Consider the following 23,976-nt stretch of genomic DNA (forward strand, 5'->3'; position numbering starts at 1 on the left):
AAACCAAAAAAAAAAAAAAAATGTGTGTAAATGTTTGCTGCATTGTGTGTATGTGTGCCATGAGTGCGTTTATACTTTCCAGGAGAGGGAGTCAGGTTCCCCAGAACTAGACTTACGGATGGTGTAAACCAAACCCAGTTTCTTTGCAAGAGCAATAATGTTCTTAACCACTGAGCCATTTTTTGATAACTCCCCCCAACCCTCAGCAGTCTGCTTAGCACCTTCCAACATTATGAAAGACAAGCAGCAAGGAGGACTTTTTCATTTCAGTTCCAGATTTTTCTATGTCCTGTAACCTAAGGCATCTCCAGTGATTGGTCCTCACCATCTAGTTCTGATGAGCAATCAAGTTTAGCTCTGATGAAATAAGTTTTAATAACTGAAATTGATGTCTGGATGTACATGATTTTTCACAAAGAATTTAGAATGACGATATAGTAGGTATAATAAGCAGTGATCAGAACAAAGACAATGTTATGTTAATACCCATTGAGTTAAGATAACATGATAACATAATCAGGCCTGGGGAGATGGTTCAGTGGCTAAGAACACTTGCTGCTGTTTCAGGGGAACTAAGTTGGGTTTCCAGCACCTGGATTGGATGATTGCGAGATTCACAAGGGATACGATTTACTCCTTTGGTTTCCACGGACACCAAGCACACATGGCATACACATATATAAAAATAGAAATAAGCCAGGCAACTGGGCAGTGGTAGTATATGCCTTTAATTCCAATACATGGGAGACAGAGGCAAGCAGATCTCTGTGAGTTTGAGGCCAGCCTCATCTACAAAGTGAGTTCCAGGGCAGCCAGGACTATTTCACAGAGAAACCCTGTCTGGGGGAGAAGGGATAGTTATAGGCAAGAGGATCTCTATGAGTTCAAGGCCAACTAGGGCTACACAGTGAGATCCTGTCCCACCCTCCAAAAAAAAAAAAAAAACCCTATACAAATTATGTACAATCGGTATCCTGGGAATCAGAAGAAAATCTAGGAGGGGATACAGAATTTGGAGTGTTGAGGATTTTTTAATCTTGTTTTTGAGATTGTGTCTCACTGTGTAGCTCCAGCTGACCTACAACTTGCTATGTAGACGGGGTTGGCCTTGAACTCATGGAGATCTATCTGACTCTACCTCCTGAGTGTTGGGATCAAGGGTGTGTGCCACCATGCCTGGCTCTTAAATAAATCTTAATGAGTTTTTCAACCCTTGGTACCTTTAGTTTTTCCACACACTGCTACTGAGGAAATACAAACACACACACACACACATGCATAAAAAAGAATTTGTTTTTGCTCTTATTTTCTAGAAATATGACAACTCTGAAGAAATACCTGAGGAGGTAGCTGTGTCTAGAAGACAGTAAGAGGTGTGTGTCCTCATGGAAGACTCCAGCTTATCTGATGGTATCGATGTGGACAAAGGCTTTGCCATTGCCTTCGTTGTCCTTGTGTTACTCTTTTTAATACTGATGATTTTTCGGTGTGTAAAGTTGGTGAAGAATCCCTATGAGGCCAGCTCCACAACCACAGATCTATCTCTGAGCTGAAGTACCATAAAACCTGATAGACTCCTCTCACAAGGGATTTGCAACCTTGGGAGGGGCAGTATTTTTAGAGGGTTTTATGTAGCCAGGGCTTGCCTCGAACCCCTGACTCTCCTGTCTCTACCTCCTAACTATTGAGACAAAGTATGCTCCATCACAAGATTTGAAATCTTTTATTTGGCATGGTGTAAGACTTATATTCTCTTACCTCCACATTTCTCAATCTTCCAATCTTATATTCAGTGACAAGCACACAAGAAACAAGAATCTCACCTGAGAGAGTCCTTTTCTATTGTTCCTTTTCAGGGAATCCATTATTGAAGTTAGATTTATTGGTTAGGCCATGAGTTTCGATTGTCCCATAACTAATGTCTCTGGGATAGAACAGTAGATCTTAATTTAATGATGTAATGTAATATAATGCTATGCTTGATGAGGTCCATCTGAAACTAGAAGCTGATCTGGTGGTGATCAAATTGATGTGTCCCTTACAAATGTAAGGTAAGCCGAAATGGTTAGTATCTGACAAGACCTCTTCAGGGTGTCAAATCTGCTTTGCTCTCCAGAGGGCAGCACTCTGTGGTCTAATTTGCCTGGAGCAAGTACCCCAATCTCTGTCAACCAAAGTTCCCTCAGCTATAAAATAACATGAGTGAGCTGAGTGGAGAGTGGAGTTCCAAAAGGTTTTCATACCCTGGTCCCTGAATACTAGGGACATGAGCTGATTTGGGGAAAGTCTTTAATGAAGACTCTTAAAGTAGGTGAGGTGATTCATACCTATAATACCAGCCCTTGAGAGTCAGAGGAAGAGGATTGTCTCCAATTCTTAGCTTGGGTCATGCGGTGATTTCAAAGCAAGCCTGGGCCTCAGCAGATGGGAAGTCAGGGGAAGACCCTTTAAAAGGTAAAGATGACTGCAGAGATGTGAGTCATGCAACCACAAGCCAATACCTACCAAAACCTGGAAGAGACAAGGAAGGATTCCCTTCTGGAGGCTTTAATGGCCTGGTCTTACCCACAGCATGGCCATGGACTTCTTCACATGACATTAGTCAAAAGGCCAAGAAGATATTTGACTGCAGATGTCTGCTCTCCAGAACTGTGAGAGAATACATTTCTGTCTCTTTACACTACAAAATGTAGTCATTTGTTGTGACAATCACAGGAAACTGATAGATAATACTATCATTGGTTTTCCAGAGACTTTTTGTTTGTTTACTTTGTTTTCCAGACAGGGCTTTATGACTTATTGTTTCAGGGTTTCTCTGTGTAGCCCTGGCTGTACTGGAATTCACTCTGTAGACCAGGCTGGCCTCAAACTCACAGAGATCCACCTGCCTCTGCCTCCCTCAAGTGCTGTGGGATTAAAGACATTAGTCACCACACCAGGCTATCCAGAGACCTTTTAACAGAAAGGAAATGATAAACCTTAACCGTCCAAAGTTTGAAGCTATAGAAACTTAAGAGTTGGTTATTGACCTGCTGGCAAGAAACTTCACAGGGAATTCACTAGAAAGAGAGGTCTACCTAAGCTCAAGAAGAGTTTCTATAAGGAAGATTGACTCTGCCAGGTGGCGTCGCACACTTTTAGCCCTCGCACTCGAGAGGCAGAGATAGGCCAATCTCAGTGAGTTCGAGGCCAGTCTGGTTTACAGAGAGAGTTCCAGGACATCCAGAGCTACACAGAAAAACCCTGTCTCAAAAAACCAAAACCCAAAATCAACCACCCAAACAAACAAACAAAAATGAAAAGATTGCCTCTATCATGACAATAATGGAGAATGAAAACTGTCAGGTTCAGCCATGTCCACCAACTAGTCTAGTGAGTGTGAATTGAGAGCCATCATTTTTTAATATAAGTGCAGTATGTCCCCTGGGATCAGGCCAGCAAGCAGGCATCTCGGAGAAATGTGGGCCCATGGAGCCAGGCGGGCCAGGCTTCCCACTGCAGCAGTCAGCCCTCCACATCCCAGGATCTGATCAACTATACATCAAAACAATCAGAAAACAACATGTGGTAACACAGACCTATAATCTCAGGACCTGGGAGCCAGAGGAAGGAAGATCTTAAGTTCAAGCCAGCCTGGGTGACCAGAGCCCCTCTTTCAAAAACAAACAAACAAAAAAGTAAAAGCATTGTATCTAAAAGCAAGTATATTTTTCTTTTCTTGATTTTCCCTAAGCAATGCAGTATAGAGTTTACACATAGGCTCCATATTGTATTAGCTATTACAAGTGATTCAGAGAAGATCTGGGGTATACAAGAAGGCTGGGCTGGAGAGAAGATTTAGTGGTTTAAAGTGCTTGCTGCTTTTCCAGAAGACCCAAACTAGGTGTCCAGCACCCGTGACGGTGTGTTCACAACTACCTATAACTTCAGCTCCAGGGATTCAGATACCCTCTTCTGCACCCCCACCCCATGGCACAAACTCACAAAGACATACATAGAAAATACCTTTATTTTTCAAGACAGGGTTTCTCTACATAGTCCTAGGTGTCTAACCTGGTCAACAAAGTAAGTTCCAGGTCAACCAGGGTTACACAGAGAAACCCTATGGTCTTAGCTTAGGTTTCTCTTGCTGTGAAGAGAAACCATGATCATGGCAATTCTTATAAAGGGAAACATTTAATTGGGACTGGCTTGCAGTTCAGAAGTTTCATGACAGGTGACACATAGGCAGACGTGCTGGAGAAGGAGCTGAGAGTTCTTCGTCTTGATCCTCAGGAAGCAGGAGATTTCCTGCCACACTGGGCATAGATTGAGTATATAAGACCTCAAAGCCCACCTCCACAATGACTTTCTCCAACAAGGCTGTAACTCTCTCTCTCTCTCTCTCTCTCTCTCTCTCTCTCTCTCTCTCTCTCTCTCTCACACACACACACACACACACACACACACACACACACTCAAAAAAATTCAAGGCAATCATTCTGGCAATTTATTTAGATGTGCTAAACCAAACATAACGTGCTTTCCTACTCTTTTCCTTTATTTTCTTTCAGAGTTTGAAAGTGTGTTAATATAGACTTAAGCAGAAGGGCTAGAAGGCAGAGAGACACTCATTCTGAAGAAAGTAAGACATGAAGAGAGCCCGTCTGTGGGCTTCTCAAAGATGAATTGTGATTTTTGCAGGGAGTGGTCAGATCTTACCTGACTTTCAGCTCAGACTCAGTTTATCCTCCTGCCTCAGCTTCCCAAGAGCTGGAACCACCAGCAAGTGCCACCAAATTCTGAAAGATTCTAAAGGATTTGGGAGCAGTGGTGTTGGTTATACTGAGAGCCAAAGGCCTCTTACCTGGAGGATAGGGAACTGATCCATTATAATAGTTCAAGAAGTGGCAGGACCTTTTAGATGCCTCCCCTGCTACCCCTGCTTCTTACAGCTGATGCTCAAACTCGGGAATTTTCACATGCATGGCATGTCTTTAACATTGAGCTACACACCAACCCCCACCTCCCCATACTGCAAAATATTTTCTATAAGTGCAAAGGCAAAAGTTCTCAGTTAATAAAGAAACGGGGACTGGAGATAGCTCAGTGGTTAAGAGCACTTGCTGCTTTTGCATAGGATTCAAGTTCAGTTTGCAGCACCCACAGGGCAGCTCACAACCATCTGTAACTACAGTCTCAGAGAATCCATTGCCTCTGGTCTCTGCAGACACTTGTACTCATGTACACCTGGTACACATAATCAAAAATAATAAAAATGAATCGTTTCCTTGTTTTGTTATTTTGAGACAGGGTCTCATTATGTAGCTCTGGCTGTCCTGAAATTCATTATGTAGATCAGGCTGGCGGTGAACTCTGCTTCCCTAGTTATGCAATTAAAGGCATGTGAAACTACACCCAATTCATAAAAACAAATCATAAATATTAAATAAAATTTAAAGTTTATGTTTTAGACTTTATTTCATGTTTTTGAGTCTTACTGGTGTTTTGCCTGCATGTTTGTCTGTGCGCCACCTGTGTGCCTCGTGCCAGCTGGGGCCAGAAGAGGGCATCATATCCCCTAGAACTGGAGTTACAGATAGCTGTGAGTTGCCATGTGGGTGCTAAGAACTAATCCCAGGTCCTTTGCCAGGTGCCCTTAATCCCTTGAGTCCCAAATTTTTAAAAGGAGAGAACTCATGGCTGATATTGTTTTGTTTTTTGTTGTTGTTGTTGTTTTTTGCTTTTTTTGTTTTTTGAGACAGGTTTTTTTTTTTTTTTTTTTTTTTTTTTTTTTTTTTTTTTTTTTGTGGCTTTGGAGGCTGTCCTGGAACTAGTTCTTGTAGACCAGGCTGGTCTCGAACTCACAGAGATCCACCTGCCTCTGCCTCCCGAGTGCTGGGATTAAAGGCATGCGCCACCACTGCCCGGCTCATGGCTGATGTTGTTATGATATGTGGTTCAAGCGGGATATGTGACTCATTGGCGGATCCCATGGCAGGTGAGAGACAAATAGGCTCGTGTTACTGTCATGGCTGCCGAAAGGGGCAGGCATCTGACCTTGACAAGGTCAGGCAAGTACATGTTTGGCTGTTATGGCTGCTGAAATGGGGGGCTGGTCCCTTCAATTTATCATAGGTATATGTCTTGGTTTCTTTCTCTGTTGCTGTGATAAAATACTCTGATCAAAGTGACTTAAGGGACAAAGGAACTCAAGTTCAAGGAACTCTATCAACATTGTGGGCAAAGTCATAGCAGTAGGAGTTTGAAGCAGCTAATTACATTACATTTACAGTCAGAAGAGAGCAGTAGATAAAAGCACTCTAGTGCTCAGCTTGACTTCTCTGCTCTTACAGAGAACAAGTCGCCTATAGTGGGTGGATCTACTCACCCTAACTATCACAGTCAAGATACTCTTAATGTCTGTCATTAACAAATGACACTAATGTGTACAGAATTATTGGAGTTTCAAACTGCCAGGGATGCAGAACACCCTAGGAAGGTTTTACACACACACACACACACACACACACACACTCTGACAAAAGGAGATACTGTACCACACGGCATGGAAACACAGCTCTAACCACATGCTGTTAGTATACATTCAACATGGTCTTTCTCTCTGACTCTAAGAAAACAGGGAAAGATCTTTCTTTCTCCCATCTTTCCTTTCATCCTTCTTTTCCTCTTCCTCCTCCTCCTCTTCTTCCTCTTTTTCTTTTGGTTTTTGTTTGGGGGATCAAGGTCTCAATGAAGGGACCAGCTCCCCATTTCGGCAGCCATGACAGTAACACGTGCTTGCCACGACCTTGTCTTAGTCACTAAGTCAGATGCCTGCCCCTTTCGGCAGCCATAATAGCTGAACATGTGCTTGTCTGACCTTGCCTTGGTCACTAGAGGTTAGGTGCCTGCCTCATGACAAGGAACCAATCAGAAGTTAGCTGGTGGTGCTATGCTTTACGGCTCTGGACAAGTTTTGCTTTATGGACAAGTGCACAGCAATGACACGCAGAGCATAGCAACCACCCTGGGAGGGCCTGCGGGCCATAACAACCAGTTGGCCAATCAACACAGGGCAAGCCGTCCAAGCCTGGAGGCACACCAATCCTGAGCCTGTTCGTACCCCTAGACACTCCCCTTACGCTGCCCTACAAGATCTCTATGCAGCTGCTTCGAGCTGTCTTTCTAGCCATCTGCCATGGCAGGTGGATGAAAGACCCGAGCTAACATGGGGTTAGCTCATTAAACAACTGTAATAAAGCCTCATGCTGTTTGCATCAAGCTTTTGACTCCCCGTGGTGATTGGGGTGACCGAGGTCCTGGGCTGAGATCCTGGAGGCCTGAGCTTCTGGGGGTCTTACACTGGATGGCTAGTAAACTCCAGGAACCATCCTGTTTCCAATTCTCTAGCACTCTGAGGTTACAAAGAAGTGCCATACCACCCAGCATTTTTTTTAAAGATTTTTATTTTATTTATTTATTATGTGTACAACATTCTGCTCCCATGTATATCTGCACACCAGAAGAGGGCACCAGATCTCATAACGGATGGTAGTGAGCCACCATGTGGTTGCTGGGAATTGAACTCAGGACCTCTGGAAGAACAGTCAGTGCTCTTAACCTCTGAGCCATCTCTACAGCCCCCCCCCTACACACAGCGTTTTTATGTGGCAAGTCAGCTAGTTTTATGTCAACTTGACTTGACACAAATAGAGTCATCTAGAACCTAACTGAGAAAATGCCTCCATCTTGTTGGCCTGTGGACAAGAATGTAGGGCATTTTCTTGATCAATGTTGTGACAGGGCCAACTTCACTGTGAACAGTGCTACCCACGGGCTGCTGGCCCTTGGTTATATAAGTAGGCAGGCTGAGCAAGGCATGAGTGGCAAGCTAGGAAGCATAGTTCCTCCAAGGCCTCTGCACGAGTTCCTGACTCCAGGTTCTCATCTTGAGTTCATGCTCTAACTCCCCTTCATGATGGACTGTGATGTTGAACTGTAAACTAAAGTAAACCCTGTCGTCCCCCAGCCAGTTGCTTTTGGCCATGTTTTCTTAGCACTGCAATAGAAACCCAAAGTAGGACACATGGGTTCTGAAGATTAAACTCATGTCCTCATGCTGTGGAGAGGTGGAGTCATTGTTTCCACTATTTTGATTAACCATGAAGAAGTTTAAACCATGGGCCTCCCTTTGTTTGGCTAGTACCATACCAACTGAACCTCATCCCTACCCCCTTGGTTTTTTTTCTAAAAACAGATAAAAAAAGTATGTTATTGTTTGAGTGTGCCATAATTTTACCCATTTCTGGGAACAGACATCTACATTGTCCCCCCCCTCTCTTTTCTACTGCCCCCAGGCTTGCTTTAAACTAAAACTGTAACCAAAGATGGATAACCTTGAACTCTTTATCCCCTGCCTCCACTTCCAAAGTGCTGACATTACTTGCATAGACCGCTATACCCAACTTTGCTTCTGCTAATAAGAGCTACTGACCTATAAAGAATGACGATACAGTTCAAACCTGCCATTCCTACTTACTTGCTCAAATTTAACTCAATAAATTACCTTGAGGTCCTACAAAAATTCCTATTTGGGGTGGAGGGTCCATTTCACAGTAGAAGGCTTGTTTATGATGTGAGAGAAAATGGATTGGTTTCTCAGCATTGCAAATCAATAATAAAATCAACTCAGGTCTTGGGGGAGGTCTCTGAATCCTTCTAACTTGACACATCTGAGGAATTCAGGCTTCTAAAGTCAGTGATTAAATCTAACTAGACAATGATGCTCCGAGATGCCATCCTGTTTCCCTCCAACATTCTCCATTCCTTCTCCTCCCATGTTGGAAAGATTGAAGAATTTAGCCAATTAAAAGATAATCCAGGGGGCTGGAGAGATGGCTCAGAGGTTAAGAGTGCCATCTGCTCTTCCACAGGTCCTGAGTTCAATTCCCAGCAACCACATGGTGGCTCACAACCATCCATAGTGAGATCTGGTGCCCTCTTCTGGTGTGCAGATATACACGGAAGCAGACTGTTATATACATAATAAATAAATAAAATATTAAAAAAAGATAATCCAACCAATACCAGGTGCAATTAATCCCAGCACTTGGGAGGCAGAGGCAGACGGATCTCTGTAAGTTCAAAGATACCCTGGTCCACTTACTGAGTTCCAGGACAGGCAGGGCTACACAGAGAGACCTTGTCTTGAAAAATCAAAAAATGAAAAGAAATTAAAAATAAATAAATAAAAAGGGTCTGGAGAGATGGCTCAGAGGTTAAGAGTGCTGGCTGCTCTTTCCGAAGTCGTGAGTTCAATTTCCCAGCAACCACATGGTGGCTCATGGCCATCTGTAATGGGGTCTGATACCGTCTTCTGTCCTACAGGAATGCACGAAAATAGAGCCACTCATATGCATAAATAATTTAAATAAAAATAAACAAGTAAATATGGTAAGGAGGGATTGAAGAAGGCATCTGACATTGATGTCAGGCCTCCACATACATATATCCACACATGAAAGAAAAATATCTGTCTGGGCAGAGGAAAATGAGGAATAACCTAGGTAACACATTGTGATGGTTGAAGGTAAAGAGATATAAAATATCTAAAGAGACAGGAAAAATAGCCAACTGTAGGCAGAGTTTTCCTGTCCACAGAATTTTCCCCTTTCTGTCTAATTAAAAAAGGGTTTTAACTTTAACATAGTAAATTATATACAACCAAAATAGGTACCAAGTAAGAATGACAGTTACAATATCCAGTTAATTTGTATTTGGCAAAATTAGAGAGAATAGTTATAATCTATCTTATCTTGAGGAGCCTAAAATTTTATACCTAATTTGCTTTCTGTCATAACTAAGGAAAACTGTAAGTTTAGCTATATAATATTTAACTCCATCAAGGACCCCAGAAGGAAGAAATGTTACATAATGATAGGGACATCAGGCTGCCTAGATAGTCACCCCAAGTTCTTCTGTAACGTTGGGGTATCCAACTCTGGCCTATAGGCCTAGCATATCTGACAGACTTTCCTGTGAAGCAGGGAATTCTGAAGGACTGTCCTACCCTGTCTTGGCAAAGTTCCGCAGTCACCTTTCTTTTGCCCTACTAGTGTAGTTTGGACAGTATATTGTCAGCAATTGAGGCAAGGGTGGTTTCTTTGCCTACATGGCTACTTTTTGTCACAAAGAAAATAAACTCCATACAGAGTTTCTTTGATGCCCATCATCTTCTCTGTAGTTGATTGGTGTTTCCAGGAACAGATGTGTCTCACTGTCATGAAAAGCCTTCTTTTTTTTTTTTTGGTTTTTCGAGACAGGGTTTCTCTGTGTAGCTTTGGAGCCTATCTTGGCACTCGCTCTGGAGACCAGGCTGGCCTCGAACTCACAGAGATCCGCCTGCCTCTGCCTCCCGAATGCTGGGATTAAAGGTGTGTGCCACCAACGCCTGGCTGAAAAGCCTTAGGTTATTAAACATATTAAATGCTATATTCTGTATGTCTTTGAAGTGTTTAGAGACAATCTATTTATACAAACATATCTATGTATGACCTTGAAAACATACCTAGCATGACTATAAATTTGACAATTGTAAATGACTATTATTCTGTATTTTAATCATATATGACATTTTAAATAAGCTGCATAAACAAAAGTAGCAATACGCATACACTATAACAAAATTCACTTTAAATTTGTATCAATAAACCAAAATCCAAACCAATGTAAATATTTAAAATTAATAGTTGTTTTTTTGGATTAAAGTAGATTCTGATAATCTACCATTTTATCTTGTCATTTCTATATCCCTCTGTGGTGATACCTTTTTGTTTTGTTTTGTTTTGTTCCAGACAGGGTTTCTCTGTGGCTTTGGAGGCTGTCCTGGAACCAGCTCTTGTAGACCAGGATGATCTTGAACTCACAGAGCTCTGCCTGCCTCTGTCTCCCTAGTGCTGGGACTAAAGACATGTGCCACCACTGCCTGGCTGTGGTGATACCTTATTTATACTCTAACAAATAAAGCTTGCCTGAAGATCAGAGGGCAGAGTGAATTTGTGGCTAGCCTAGTCTACAAAGTGAGACAGAAAAACCCTGTATAACAGGTTCTCAACAACCCTCCAAAAGATATTTTTGGTAATGCAAGTTAAAATAAAAGTGAATTGGGTACAACCTTTGGACTCACCAAGATAGGATAGATACGGAGTATCTATTTTCTCTGAATTTGTCAATTGTTAATTGACTAGACATTGTTGATATATTTATTGCCTGTATATACTGTAGGTAATCATTGTACTCATTGTATATAGTTTTTCTTATATTAGTTATAACCTTTTTTATTTTTAGACAAAAGAGGGGAAATGTGGTGATATCTTGTTTATACTCTAACAAATAAAGCTTGCCTGAAGGTAAGAGGGCAGAGCTAGCCACTAGCTAACCATAGATGTCTGGAGGTCTGTACAGATAGGCACGAAGTGAGATGGCTGGGCAGAGAGAGGAATACAGGCAGGATGAGACAGCTTTCTCCCCCTAATATCTGACTCCAGGTTTTTATTATTAAGATCTATTAGAATTCCTGTTACATCCCTCCTTTTCTTTTTAGAACAAGATCCCTGAATCTAATCTCCTTTATTTGGCTTTTTTTCCAGACCACCACTAAAAACAACTTGTAACCAATCCCCCTTAAATGATAATAATCATCCATAAGCCATTTTCTTGGGAATGTGAATATAGTATTGTAGACTACTTCCTGCTTATTGGGGGCACTGACATCTTTGGGGGAACCTTAAGAAAATCAGTATAAATGTTAATTAAGTCTTGGCTGGAGTATTCTGGAGGCTGGATCATCTCAGTCAGCAGCCTTGAAGCTGTTTTGGATGTCAGAGCAGTGGTGGTACACACCTTTAATCCTAGGACTCAGGATTAAGAGGTAGAACTCTCTGAGTTTAAGGCCACCCAGGGATACGTAGATTGAATCAGTCTAAAAGAGTAACAGATCTGAAGCCTCTAATTCTAGCACTAGAGAGGTATAAAAGATATAAGCAGGGTCTTCAGTGGTCAGTATGAGGCATGTATTCTCCTGCCATGCTGAGGAGAGGCATAGTGAAAGCTCATGGAGACAGGATCAGGTCATTCTGGCTGAGGTAGAGGTAAGAAGTTAGTGGCCAGCTGATTTGGTTTTCTGATACTCATCTTGAAGTTTGAACGTCATTATCAGTCTCTGGGTCATTTGTGCGTGCGTGCGTGCGTGTTTGTGCGTGTGTGTGTGTGTGTGTGTGTGTGTGTGTGTGTGTGTGTGTGTGTGTGTGTGTTTGAGCAGGTAAAATATACATCACCTGTCTTGTAGTTGTTTTAGACTTTTTTCTTTTTGTTTGTTTCTTTGGTTGGGTTTTTTGTTTTTCTGAGACAGGGTTTCTCTGTGTAGCTTTGGAGCCTATCCTGGCACCCATTCTGTAAATCAGGCTGGCCTCGAACTCACAGAGATCTGCCTGCCTCTGCCCCCCCAGTGCTGGGATTAAAGCCTGTGCCACCAACACCCGGCTAGACTTATTTCTTTGTTTGGAGCCAGGATTCTCAGATGGTCTTCCTTAATCAAACCTGATTTTCCTTAACTTGTAATTAATCCATAGCCTCTCATTTCCTCTAGAAATAAAAGCATAACCTCTCCCCTAAAGAAACATATCTTTTGACTTAAATTTTGAAGTCAATATATTTTAAAAATAATATGGGTTGGTTGAATCTAGCAGTTTTTACAATCCAGTGTCTCTTAGCAGCCAAAAAGTTCAAAGACAACACAATAACACACAGTAACTAGACTCTGTGTATTTCTCATCTTTTCATGCTTATTACATTTTTGTTACTCTATTTTTTTTTTTTTTTTGGTTTTTCGACACAGGATTTCTCTGTGTAGTTTTGGAGCCTATCCTGGTGACCAGGCTGGCCTCAAACTCACAGAAATCCAACTGCCTCTACCTCCCGAGTGCTGGGATTAAAGGCGAGCGCCACCAACACCTGGCTTTGTTACTCTATTTTTAAGGATTTTCCCTACACTTTTTCCTTTCTCTCCCAAGCATGCATATATATATATATATATATATATATATATATATATATATATATATATTGCAATCCATTTAGAGGTTTTTTTGGGTTTTTCTTTTCTTTTTTTTCCTGCATCTATCTTTACTGCATATCTGTAACCTTTTCTTTCTTCATGAATAAAAACCCTAAACCCATCATGCAGTCTGCTGGCAGAGTCCTCAAGCCTGCAGGCAGCAGCTGTGAGAAGCCTTTCTGTACTTGCCGGTCTAAAAGACTCTTGGAACACTCCATGTAGCTTAGCTCATGGTTGGAAGCTGACTCCATCTTGCAGCAGGCAGATGTCAGGAAACTCATCTCTGCATTTTGGCTTTGAGAGACTGTGAGACTTTTCTCTGTTTCTAAGAATTTAGAAACTTTTTGTTTGTTTTTCAAGACAGGGTTTCTCTGTGTAGCTTTGTAGACCAGGCTGGCCTCTAACTCACAGAGATCGACCTGCCTCTGCCTCCTGAGAGCTGGGATTAAAGGTTTGTGTCACTTCTACCCAGCTAGAACCTTTTTATTTTTTTTAAGCTTTCTCAGATTTTATGTGTAAATTCTTGCCAAACTTATGGGCACCATATGTAAGCGGAGATTTCAAGTCCAGCAGCCGCTCTCAAACTCATAGGCTTATATTAATTACAAATGCTCTGCCAGTAGCTCAGGCTTGTTACTAACTCTTACAATCTAACCCATTTCTATTCATCTATGTGCTGCCCCAAGGCTTGAGTTTTTTACTCCTATCCCATTTTGTGTGTCTGACTGACTATTTCTCCATCTGGCTGGCAACTCCTCCAAATCCCTCCTTGCTCATCTCCTCATTCTCAGATTGACTTTTCTACCTAACTTTATCCTGTTCAGCTATTAGCCAGTCAGCTTGTTTATTAAACCAATTATAGTGACATATATTCACACAGTGTGTACAGAAGGATTATTCCACAGCAGCCAACATTCTGGAATATGCAAGGATGGATAAAATAATATGGCCAGAAAGGCAAACTGGGCCCAAATGATGAAAACATTCAAATATTATACTATAATGTTGGGAGTCTTTATCATTTATTTTTTTAATTTTTTTTGAAGATTTTATTTATTTATTATTTATACAACATTCTGCTTCCATGTATATCTGCACACCAGAAGAGGGCACCAGATCTCATTATGGATGGTTGTGAGCCACCATGTGGTTGCTGGGAATTGAACTCAGGACCTCTGGAAGAGTAGCCGGTGCTTGTGCTCTTAACCTCTGAGCCATCTCTCCAGCCTGTATTTATCATTAATTACAGAAGTCGCAATTAATATTCTACGTGTCAACTCCAGAACATTTGTTACTATGAATTTGTATATAGAATTTATACTGGGTATGTGGTATTCTCAAGTAGGCCCCAGAGAAAGTAATTCCTTCTCACCAGGGCATCAGCTGTAAAAGCTGCAGCCTTGGGATCTCACACTACAGTGCCTTAGTTTTCCCTTTGATTTAGCACTGAGAAGCCCCCTTTAATCCATTAACAGCACTCATTGCAAGTCATGTCCCCCCTGAGACTTAAGTTTTCCAGGGTGTTCTGCAAATCAGTCCAGGGAAGAGACTTTAGGCACCTGCTTTTTTCAAGATCCTACCTGCCTTCCTGGCTCTGAGAGATATGCATGCCCTATTATCAGAGAGTTGTTAAATGTGCCTGTGGGTATAAAAACTAGAAGCCTTGAGAGGTAGGAAAGCCCTCAGGAGAACTTTTAGAAGAAGGAACTTTTAGAGAATTTTTAGAAAGAACTTTACAGAATTTATAAGGAGAACTTTAATGAGAGCTTTTTAAAAATTATTTATTTTATTTTATGTACATTGGTGTTCTGCTTGCATGAGTGAATGTCTTTATGAGGGTATTAGATCCCCTGGAACAGGAGTTACAATGGACAGTTGAGCTGCCATGTGGGTACTGGGAATTGAACCTGGAATTGAAGAGCAGTCAGTGCTCTTAACCACTGAGCCATCTCTTCACCCCCTAATAAATGCTTATAGAGAAAGAACTTTTGAGGAGAAAGCTTTTAGACAGAAATCTTTTTTGGTGGGAAAGGGGGCTAGTTTTGAGACAGGGTTTCTCTGGGGCTTTGGAGGCTGTCCTGGAACTAGCTCTTGTACAACAGGCTGGTCTGGAACTCACAGAGATCTGCCTGTGACTGCCTCCCGAGTGCTGGGACTAAAGGCCTGTGCCACCACTGCCCAACTAGAGAGAAATCTTACAGAGAGCTTTTGAGAGAAAGCTTTTTGGGAGCCAGTTTATTTCCTTTGGCCCTCAGATCAGAATTTTTAGCAAATCCCTATCAGCCTGCTGTAAGCCTTCTCTCTGAATTTTAATTTAGTTTTATTTTAGAGGAAGAGTAAGAGGGGCTGATGTGTGGTGGCACATGTCTTTAATTCCAGCACTCAATAGGCAGAGGCAGTCACATCTCTTTGAGTTTGAAGCCACCCTGTCTACGCAGTGAATTCCAGGTCAGTCATGGCCACACAGTAAGACCCTGCTTCAAAAAGAAAGACAGAAAAAAAAGAACACAAGCAGATTGGGGGATCAGCTGTGATGAGTTTTTGCAAGTAGGCCCAGCTTGTCTCAGAGGATAGCCCTGTACAACAAACCCGCCCATTCCCTTTGTCCTATCAGCTGCATGACCTTTTATTTCTTATTCAAAGTGATCCTCACTTTGACATTGTATTTATTTATTTAATTTAGTGTGATTTTGAGACAAGGTCTCTCACCATGTAGACCAGGCTGGCATCACACTGACAGAAATCCACTTGTCTCTGCCTTCCAAGTGCTGAGATTAAAGATGAGTGCCATCATTGCCTGGCTATGTATTTATTTTTTAAACAAGGTCTTACTGTATATCTCTGACTTTGCTGAAACTCAATTTGTAGACCAGGTTGCCTGTCTATGCCTCTTCAGTACTAGGATTAAAGGCCTGTGCTATCACATCTAGCCTAGTGCAATTATATCTTAATTTCGAAAAGAAATTTAGAGGCACATTGCTGGGTTTCATATTCTTTGCAAGTTCCTGAAATTAAAATAGGAAAATTTGACATCAGAGATACAATCTAGATTTTTTATAGGAATTCTGTGGAATTTAATAAAGCATTGGATTAAAAAAAAAGGGCTAAAGAGATAGTTCAGCATTTAAGCTCACTTCCTGCTTTTCTAGAGTATTTGCGTGTGGATTTTCGCACCCATGTTGGGTGTCTCACAACTGCTTGTAACTACAGCTCCTGAGAATCCAGTTCCCTCTTCCAGCTGCTGAGAGAACCTGTACTCATATTGTCTTACATAGGGTTTCTATTGCTGTGAAGAGACACCATGACCACAGAAACTCTTTTAAAGGAAAATGTTTTGTTGGTGTGGCTTGCTTACAGTTCAGAGATTTAGTCCATTATCATCATGGTGGGATATGGCAGCATACAGGCAAACATGATGCTGGAGAAGTAGCTGAGAGTCCTACATCCTTCAGGAAACAGGAAGTGGTCTCAGAAACTGGGTAGGATTTTGAGCATATATGAGACCTCAAAGCCTACCTCAACAGCAACATACTTCCTCCAACGAGACCACACATACTCCAATAAGGCCACACCTCCTAATAGTGGTACTCCCTTTGGGGGCCATTTTTTTTTTCGAACCACCACACACACACACACACACACACACACACACACACAGAAACAGGTTTCTGAAGGGACCAGACCCTTACCCAGCCCCCTGCTTTGCAGCCATGACAGGCTGCAGAAAAGACCCAGCAAGTTGTAGGCCTCTGGGTCAGCACATATTGCTGAGTTTCGGGGCTTCTGACCTAGCCAGACCTGCCCTACTCACTAGGAGGTCAGATAACCTCCATGTGACAAGTTATCAATCAGAAGTTAGGGGGCAGGCTCTGGACCTGCTTTAAGGTAAAAGTGGGTTAACAGTGCTGTGCAGAGCATAGCAACTGCCATGGGAGGGCCTACACGCCATAGCAACCAGTTGACCAATCAACACAGGACAGGTTGGCCAAGCTCAGAAGTGCACCAATCCTGAGACGCCTGGAGGTTCCCTGTCCTCACTCGTGCCCGCCATGGTGGAGGGATGGAAGACCCATGTTAATACAGTTAACTCATTAAATAATAAAAGACTCTTTGCTATGCGTTGGAATAGGTCTCTTGGTGATTTGGAGGTTCAGAATTTGGGTAAAACCGTTTCCAGATAAATAAATTTTATATAGATATCTCAAAGGTCATGGTGGCTGAGAAAAAAAACGGAAGTAGGTAGATTTTTGTCTTGTCCTCATAGCAAGTTCCAGGCCAAACAAGATTACATACTAAGACCCTATGTAAAAAACCACTACCACTAAGCTCTTGTTTCTATCTGCATATCAGCTTCCTTTGGCCTTCCAAGCAGGGCTATGTGAGGGCAGTGGAAGGAGAGAACAGTTTATATGAATTTGGCAGTTTATCTATACAACTGTTCTTACCATTCCCTGGGCCTAAAAGGGGGTGGGGTTTCCTGGTCAGATCTGTGCTGGAAGTGCTTGCATTCAAAGATGAATAGGCAGAAAGAATCGAGAAACAAAGCAAGCGAAACACAAGATGAAACCCCACCAAAAATGGGGGTGGGGGTGGGGGGTAGAAATCTGGAGATATTTGAACCAAACCCTGAGATAGAGCCAAAGCTCTGAGTAAAACCAGAGGAGGTACCACAAGAGGAGAAAAAAAAAAATCAAAAGAGACAAAAGCAACTTTTAAGGAAAGGCTGATTCAATATCTTCAGGAACTTAAAGAGGACACACAGACATTTCAGCAATGACACTATGTCGAGAGAAGCAGATGAAACACGCATAAGGACAATGAGAAAAATACATGCAGACAAAATAATTAACACACAAAATAAAATTTAAAACGAGAAAAATAAAACAAGAGTCCCATTGGCTTTTTTGTTTATGTTTTTTCGAGACCTTTGGAGGCTGTCCTGGCACTCGCTCTGGAGACCAGGCTGGCCTCGAACTCACAGAGATCCGCCTGCCTCTGCCTTCCGAGTGCTGGGATTGAAAGCGTGCGCCCCCGACAAGAGTCCATTTGTATATCACACACATAAACGTTAAAGTCGTAAAGGACCAAAGACCGCGCAAATCTCAGTGGTGGAATTTTGATTTTTTGTCTATTTGTATTTTTCATACTTCCTGAAATGAACACGCATTAACTTTGCTAAAAATGACAGCTTTATGACTAAAAAATATTTTCAAAACTATTTTCGGCCGCTAGTTGGGGAGGAGCTTCCGTAAAACATTCCTGAGCCAGCCGGCGTTGCCCAAACAGTTTCTTTTCCGGAAATGCGCTACTTGACGCATGCGTAAACTTCTTAGGTTCCCACAGTCCTTATCCCGCCGCGCTGGGGAGTAAATTTGACCCTTTCGGGCTACCGTTGAGCGGGCCGGAAGGACGCTCGATTTTGCTTCCGGGCCTTTTGCTTTTCCCTCTTGATCCCTCACGCGCCTTCCCCACCCCCGCTCTCTCGCTCTCTCGTGGGTTTCTGTGTTTGTGGGCGAGGCCGAGCCCTGGAGTCGGAATCTGGGGTCCTCGTGGTTGGGAGCCGCAGTGGTGAGGAGGGCTGGCTGAGGTAGGCTGAGGCGGGGACCCCGTGGTTTTCTCGTGGGAGGCGGCAGCTGTGTGTAGACACCTGGCGGAGAGCGGAGCCGGGCGGGGGCGGGGCCGAGCGGGGCGGCGGGGCCGAGGCCGCGGCGGGGGCGGAGGCGGGGCGGCAGCGGGTGGGCGTGAGGCCGGGCGCCCGGGAGGCCCGGGAGCCGCTGCGCTCCTTCCCTTGGTGGCCGAGCCCCGAGCGCGTGATTCGAGTGTAGAGGTTGTGTGGCCTCTGCTGCAAGCTGTGCTCTGTGCAGGTAGCAAAGACCTCGTGTTTCCTCCTTTCCTTCCCTCCTGCTGGACGCAGACTCCGGGCCGGGTGCAGCCGAGGACCCCTTCCCCTGTGCAGCAACCCCCTGCCTGGTCGTAGGAGTTACTTCCCACGGGGAAGCAAAGTAACGTAACGGGAGAAAAGGTGTCAAAACCCAAGATGGAAGTAGTTAGTTACGGCCCAGCTGTGTCCAGGTGGACGTGGTACTTCAGCTTAGACACAGCGCAGAGACGGATTCGTCTCCTTGATAAACAGGGAGCACGTTAGCTCACAGAAATACCTTCCTTTGTAGACAAGCACGCTTCAGTTTTGCGAATCATTGTTTTGGGCAGCTCTCTACTGCAGACCGGTGTTCTGCAAGCCCTCCAAGCTCTTCCTTAGGCCCGTGGGTCTGTGTGAGAAGGTGAGCTTCCCCAGAAAAATCTCCGGGTCGCATTCTGGTGAAGGAGGAGAGAGAACAGACTGTGAACAAGAGCTTGCAGGATAGGAGTGCGTTTTATGGTGAGGCTGAAATTGCCGGCTTTTTGATGTCAGAGTCATCGTGGTTCCTTGTTCTGCACAGGGCAAAAGCATGTCCTCCCTCCCTGGGTGCGTTAGTTTGGATGCAGCAACAGCTGCCCCTGACTCTGAAGACATGACTGAGCTGCAGCAGGCAGTGGTTGAAGAGCTGGGTATCTCTATGGAGGAACTTCGCCAGTTCATTGATGAAGAGCTGGAAAAGATGGACTGTATACAGCAGCGCAAGAAGCAGCTAGCAGAGTTGGAGACGTGGGTGCTGCAGAAGGAGTCTGAGGTGGCTTATGTTGACCAGCTCCTTGATGATGCATCCAGGTAAGGATTCATGGGAGCAAAAGTACCGTCCGTTTGCATGCTTGTTAGGGTGATTGTTCATAGCAGAGTTCAGCCATGTAGGGCCTAACGCTTCCTTGGGTTTTTGTTGTTGTTGTTGTTGTTTTTGTTTTTTTGAGACAGGCTTTCTCTGTGTAGCTCTGTAGATCAGGCTGGCCTCGAACTCACCATAGATCCGCCCACCTCTGCCTCCCTAGGGCTGGGACTAAAGGTGTGTCATCACAGCCCTGCCTTCCTCAGGGTTTACAGTGCAGAGTTGCAGCATACACTTTTCATCCGAGTGTGAGGCAGCTGGTACACGGTCAGCAGTATGGAGGTTAAAGGTTTGAATTCCTTTGTCTTCCTCCTTCTTTCTTAAGATGACCAGGAAGTGAAGATAGTAGAGTTGATGTTTTCTTTTTTTTCCCTTTCTTTCTTTGGTTTGGTTTCTTTTTTTTCCCCCCCAACGTGGGGGTGTGGTGGGGGCTGTTTTAAGATAGGGTTTGTCTGTGTAACAGTAAGATCAGGCTGGCTTCGAACTCACAGAGATCTGCCTGTCTCTGTCCCCTGAGTGCTTGGAATGAAAGGCACTTAGCACTACCACCCAGCTCTGTTTTTCATTTTGTTGTGAGACAGAATCTCAATGTGTAACTTTAGCTGGCCTGAAACTTGCGGAGATCTCCAGAGTGAGTGCTGCAGTTACAGCACCCCAGCTTTGGTTTGGTTGGTTTTTTAGGGTCTCACCACTAGCAGAGTGTAGCCTTGAATTTGCTTGGTCATGATCTCCACCCTCCTGATGTTGCTCTTTTACATCCGCAGTGTTGGGATTATAGGTGTGGGCCAGCATGCCCGAGTTACGGGTTGTGTTTGGGATTGCACCAAGGGTTAAGCAATCATTCTGCCAGTTGAGCTAAATCGTCAACCTCTCAACTTGCTGTCTTTAACTGTGAAACATTAACAAATTCCAATCAGATTGCCACAGCAACTTCAGTCAACCAAGTAGATGATGTTAGTATTGCACTCAGGTGAATTTTGGATTGTTGATAAACTAGTTGAAAACTGTTGCAACTACTTACTTGTTTTGGTTTTTGGTTTTGAGGGAAAGTTTCTCTATGTGTCTTTGGCTGTCCTGGAACTCTTTCTGTAGTTCAGGTTGGCCTCAGCAGAGGATCACTCGGAAAGATCCTCCTGCTTCTGCCTCTTGAGTACTAGGAGTAAAGGCATACATCACCATTGTCCAGCTTATGTATTTTCCTTTTTTTTTTTCCCCCTTGGATGTAGTGTCTCTTTACATGACTCTGGCTGCCTTGGAATTCACTATGTAGACTGACGGCCTGGAACTCATAGAGATCCCCCTGCCTTTGCCCCTGAAATTAAAGGTGAAGGCATGTGCCATCCTTCCTGTATAAATTAAGCCACTATTTAAAACTGAAAGGGGTAAACTAAACTAAAAGGCTTCTAATAATTTAAAAATAAAGGGACCAGACCCTCACTCAGCTCCCTGCTTTAGCAGCCATGACCGGGTACAGAAAAGACAGGTAGGCCTCTAACACAAAGAAACTCTAGATCCTCTGGCCTCCTGGAGCGTCGTGCCAAAACTAAAGACAAAGAAACTCCAGAACCCCCTCCCCCGCCCCAACTTTGTAGGTTCTTGGATCCTGGGAACTGTTTGGCCACAAAAGAAGCTCCAGGGGAGTCAGAAGCCTCCCCTGTAGTCTCCAGGATACAGTTCTAAAAACTATTGGTATCTATGTATGATAGGCCACCTGCAAGTAACAAGACAAAACCATAGAAACCACAGAATGTTCCCTCTCAGCACTGACCAATGAGAATACCTGGTACTCAGGTATTTTATGCCAAAATATGACTTTGAGAAATTTTCCTGATTGTTCCCACATGTCAACCAATCAGAAAGCAACCCGTGCCTACTGATGTAATTCTGTAACTTTTGTCTTTAAAACCTAGCAGTAGACAGGGAACTTCCCCTCTGGAGGCTGCTGCATCAGCTTGCTAGACAGGGTCCCTCCCGAGGTAGGATAGACAATTTAATAAACCTTGTGCATTTGCATCAGTGGGTCTGTCTTCCTGGTCTCCTTGGGGGCTCCTTGTGACTCAGGCTCAACAAAAACCTTATTCTTAGTTCCCAAATCCATATAGATAATTAGTACCAGGTCTTCTGACTTCCAGCAGGTAGAAAGATACAACTCTGCCAAATTGTGTCATGTAGAAACAAGAAACATTATGGAAAAAGCATTCTGAATAGATACTTTGAAAAATGAAGGGCAAACAGTCTATACATACATACATAACATACATACATATTTCTTGTTTTTTTTTTTTTTTTTTTTTTTTTTTTTTTTCTTGTTACTGTGTTGTTGTTGCTGTTTTTAAAGGTTTCTCACTTGTAGGCCTTGCTGGCCCTGAACTCACTGTATTGTTCAAGCTGACCTCAAACTTAGTCAGTTCTGGTACCTCAGGCTCCTAAGTACTAGGATCATAGGTGTGAGCTCCTAGGCTTGGTATTGCATAAATGTGTATAAATTCTAATGCTCTAATAATAACTTACTTTCCCCACTGGCTTTGATCTTTTCTAATGTGTTCCAATATTAGGGCAGTGATTAATTGTGAGTCTTTGGTGAAGGATTTCTACTCTAAGCTGGGACTGCAGTATCATGACAGTAGCTCCGAGGATGAAGCTTCCCAGCCTACAGAAATAATTGAGATTCCTGATGAAGATGATGATGTCCTCAGTATTGATTCAGGTAAATGATGAAGCTTTAGTTAGAAAATTCTTAGAATGGGCCAAGTGTGGTGGCATGCGCTTGTAGTCCCAGCACTGGAGGAGGCAGAGGCAGGCAGATGTCTTGAGTTCCAGAACAGCAGAGCTACGCAGAGAGAGCCTGTCTCAAAAAGACCACAAAAAGGAAGGAAGAAAGAAAGAAAGAAAAAAAGAAAGAAAGAAAGTTAGTTCTTAGAATGGAAGGTGAATTATTAGAAGATGAGCAGGTAGAAAATAAGGAAACATATTGTCAGCAATTCCTCATACCCACTTGCTGGGCTTATTTATTATAGAAAAAAGCAAGTTCCGTAAGTGCTATATCCTGATTGCTTCCTTTTCCCATTTCAGATGAGGTATATTTATTTTCTGTCTCCCCCCTCCCCCCATGTTTGTGTGTGATATACCTATCTATGTTAAATTTCTTTTTCAGTTACTATGATAAAATGTTCTGACAAAATCAGTTAAATGGGAGCTAGGTGTTGGTGGTGCATAACTTTAATCCCAACACTCGGGAGGCAGAGACAGGCGGATCTCTGAGTTCCAGGACAGGCTCCTACCCATTACAGAGAAACCCTTTCTTGAAAAACAAAACAAAAACAAACAACCAAAACTCAGTTAAAGGGAAAGGGACTTAGTCTGGTTCACAGGGATTCATAGTGGCAAGAGTCTGGAGCATCTGGTTCCATTGTATGTGAAGTCTGGAGACAGACTGCCTCATGCTGCCTGCTCAGCTAGCTCTCTTTCTCTCTTTATGAAGTCTAGGGAATGATAACCACCCACAGTGCGCAGGTCCTTCCACCTCTACACAATCAAAATAATTCTCCATTGGCTTTCACAGAGTTCCATTTCCCAAGTAATTTAATTTTGTCAATGTGACATTAATGGTCACAGTGTATGCGTACATATGCATGTTTTGGATGTGTGAGTACGTACATGTATGTAGGTGTGTATGCATGTAGAATTCAGAGGTTTACAGCTTTCTTCCTTCACTTTATTATGGAGGCAGAGTCTCATTGAACCTGGAGCTTGCTAATTCTAGCATGTATAGATAGCCAGCTTACAGTGTGTCTCTGCCTTGTGAGTCCTATGATTACAGGTTTAGGGTCTGAGGATCCAAACTCCAGGACTTAGGTCTTGTGATGCAAACACTGTATCCATTGAGCCATCTCTCTAGAATTTTTAAGATAGGATTTTACTGTAACTGTGTGATGTTGAACCTACCGTGTAGTGCATATTAGTCTTAAACTTGTAGCAGTACTGCTTTTTTTTTTTTTTTTTTTTTTTTTTAAAAACAGGGTTTCTCGGTTTCTCTGTAGCTTTGGAGCCTGTCCTGGATCTCGTTCTGTAGACCAAGATGGTCTGGAACTCACAGAGATCCGCCTGTTGTCTCTTCCT

General features: G+C 43.1%; 2 protein-coding genes across 5 annotated transcripts in view; both read left to right on the top strand.

The window, feature by feature from the left end:
* Positions 1 to 1,379: 1,379 nt before the first annotated feature.
* LOC118239232 (cortexin domain containing 2) lies at positions 1,380 to 1,553 on the top strand. Its single transcript, XM_035451639.1, has one exon. It carries the CDS (start codon positions 1,386 to 1,388, stop codon positions 1,551 to 1,553), a length of 168 nt encoding a protein of 55 aa, XP_035307530.1. The 5' UTR covers positions 1,380 to 1,385.
* A 16,965-nt stretch (positions 1,554 to 18,518) lies between these two features.
* Setdb1 (SET domain bifurcated histone lysine methyltransferase 1) overlaps positions 18,519 to 23,976 on the top strand; it is a 38,911-nt gene continuing 33,453 nt past the window's right edge. The window contains exons 1-4 of one of the 4 annotated variants that reach the window (XM_027393617.2): positions 18,519 to 18,683; positions 19,267 to 19,377; positions 19,537 to 19,805; positions 22,413 to 22,564. In XM_027393617.2, coding sequence (XP_027249418.1) covers positions 19,546 to 19,805; positions 22,413 to 22,564 — 412 coding nt within the window. In that variant the 5' untranslated portion in view covers positions 18,519 to 18,683; positions 19,267 to 19,377; positions 19,537 to 19,545. Of the gene's footprint in view, positions 18,684 to 18,835; positions 18,961 to 19,266; positions 19,378 to 19,536; positions 19,806 to 22,412; positions 22,565 to 23,976 lie in introns of those variants that run through there. The other 3 variants (XM_027393616.2, XM_027393618.2, XM_035450798.1) reach the window with 3 other exon arrangements.

The sequence above is a fragment of the Cricetulus griseus genome, assembly GCF_003668045.3.
Source record: "Cricetulus griseus strain 17A/GY chromosome 1 unlocalized genomic scaffold, alternate assembly CriGri-PICRH-1.0 chr1_0, whole genome shotgun sequence".
Taxonomy (NCBI): domain Eukaryota; kingdom Metazoa; phylum Chordata; class Mammalia; order Rodentia; family Cricetidae; genus Cricetulus; species Cricetulus griseus.

Bases quoted from the DNA above. Each gene is read 5' to 3' on its own strand.
- LOC118239232 (XM_035451639.1), top strand. From the start codon at position 1,386: ATGGAAGACTCCAGCTTATCTGATGGTATCGATGTGGACAAAGGCTTT.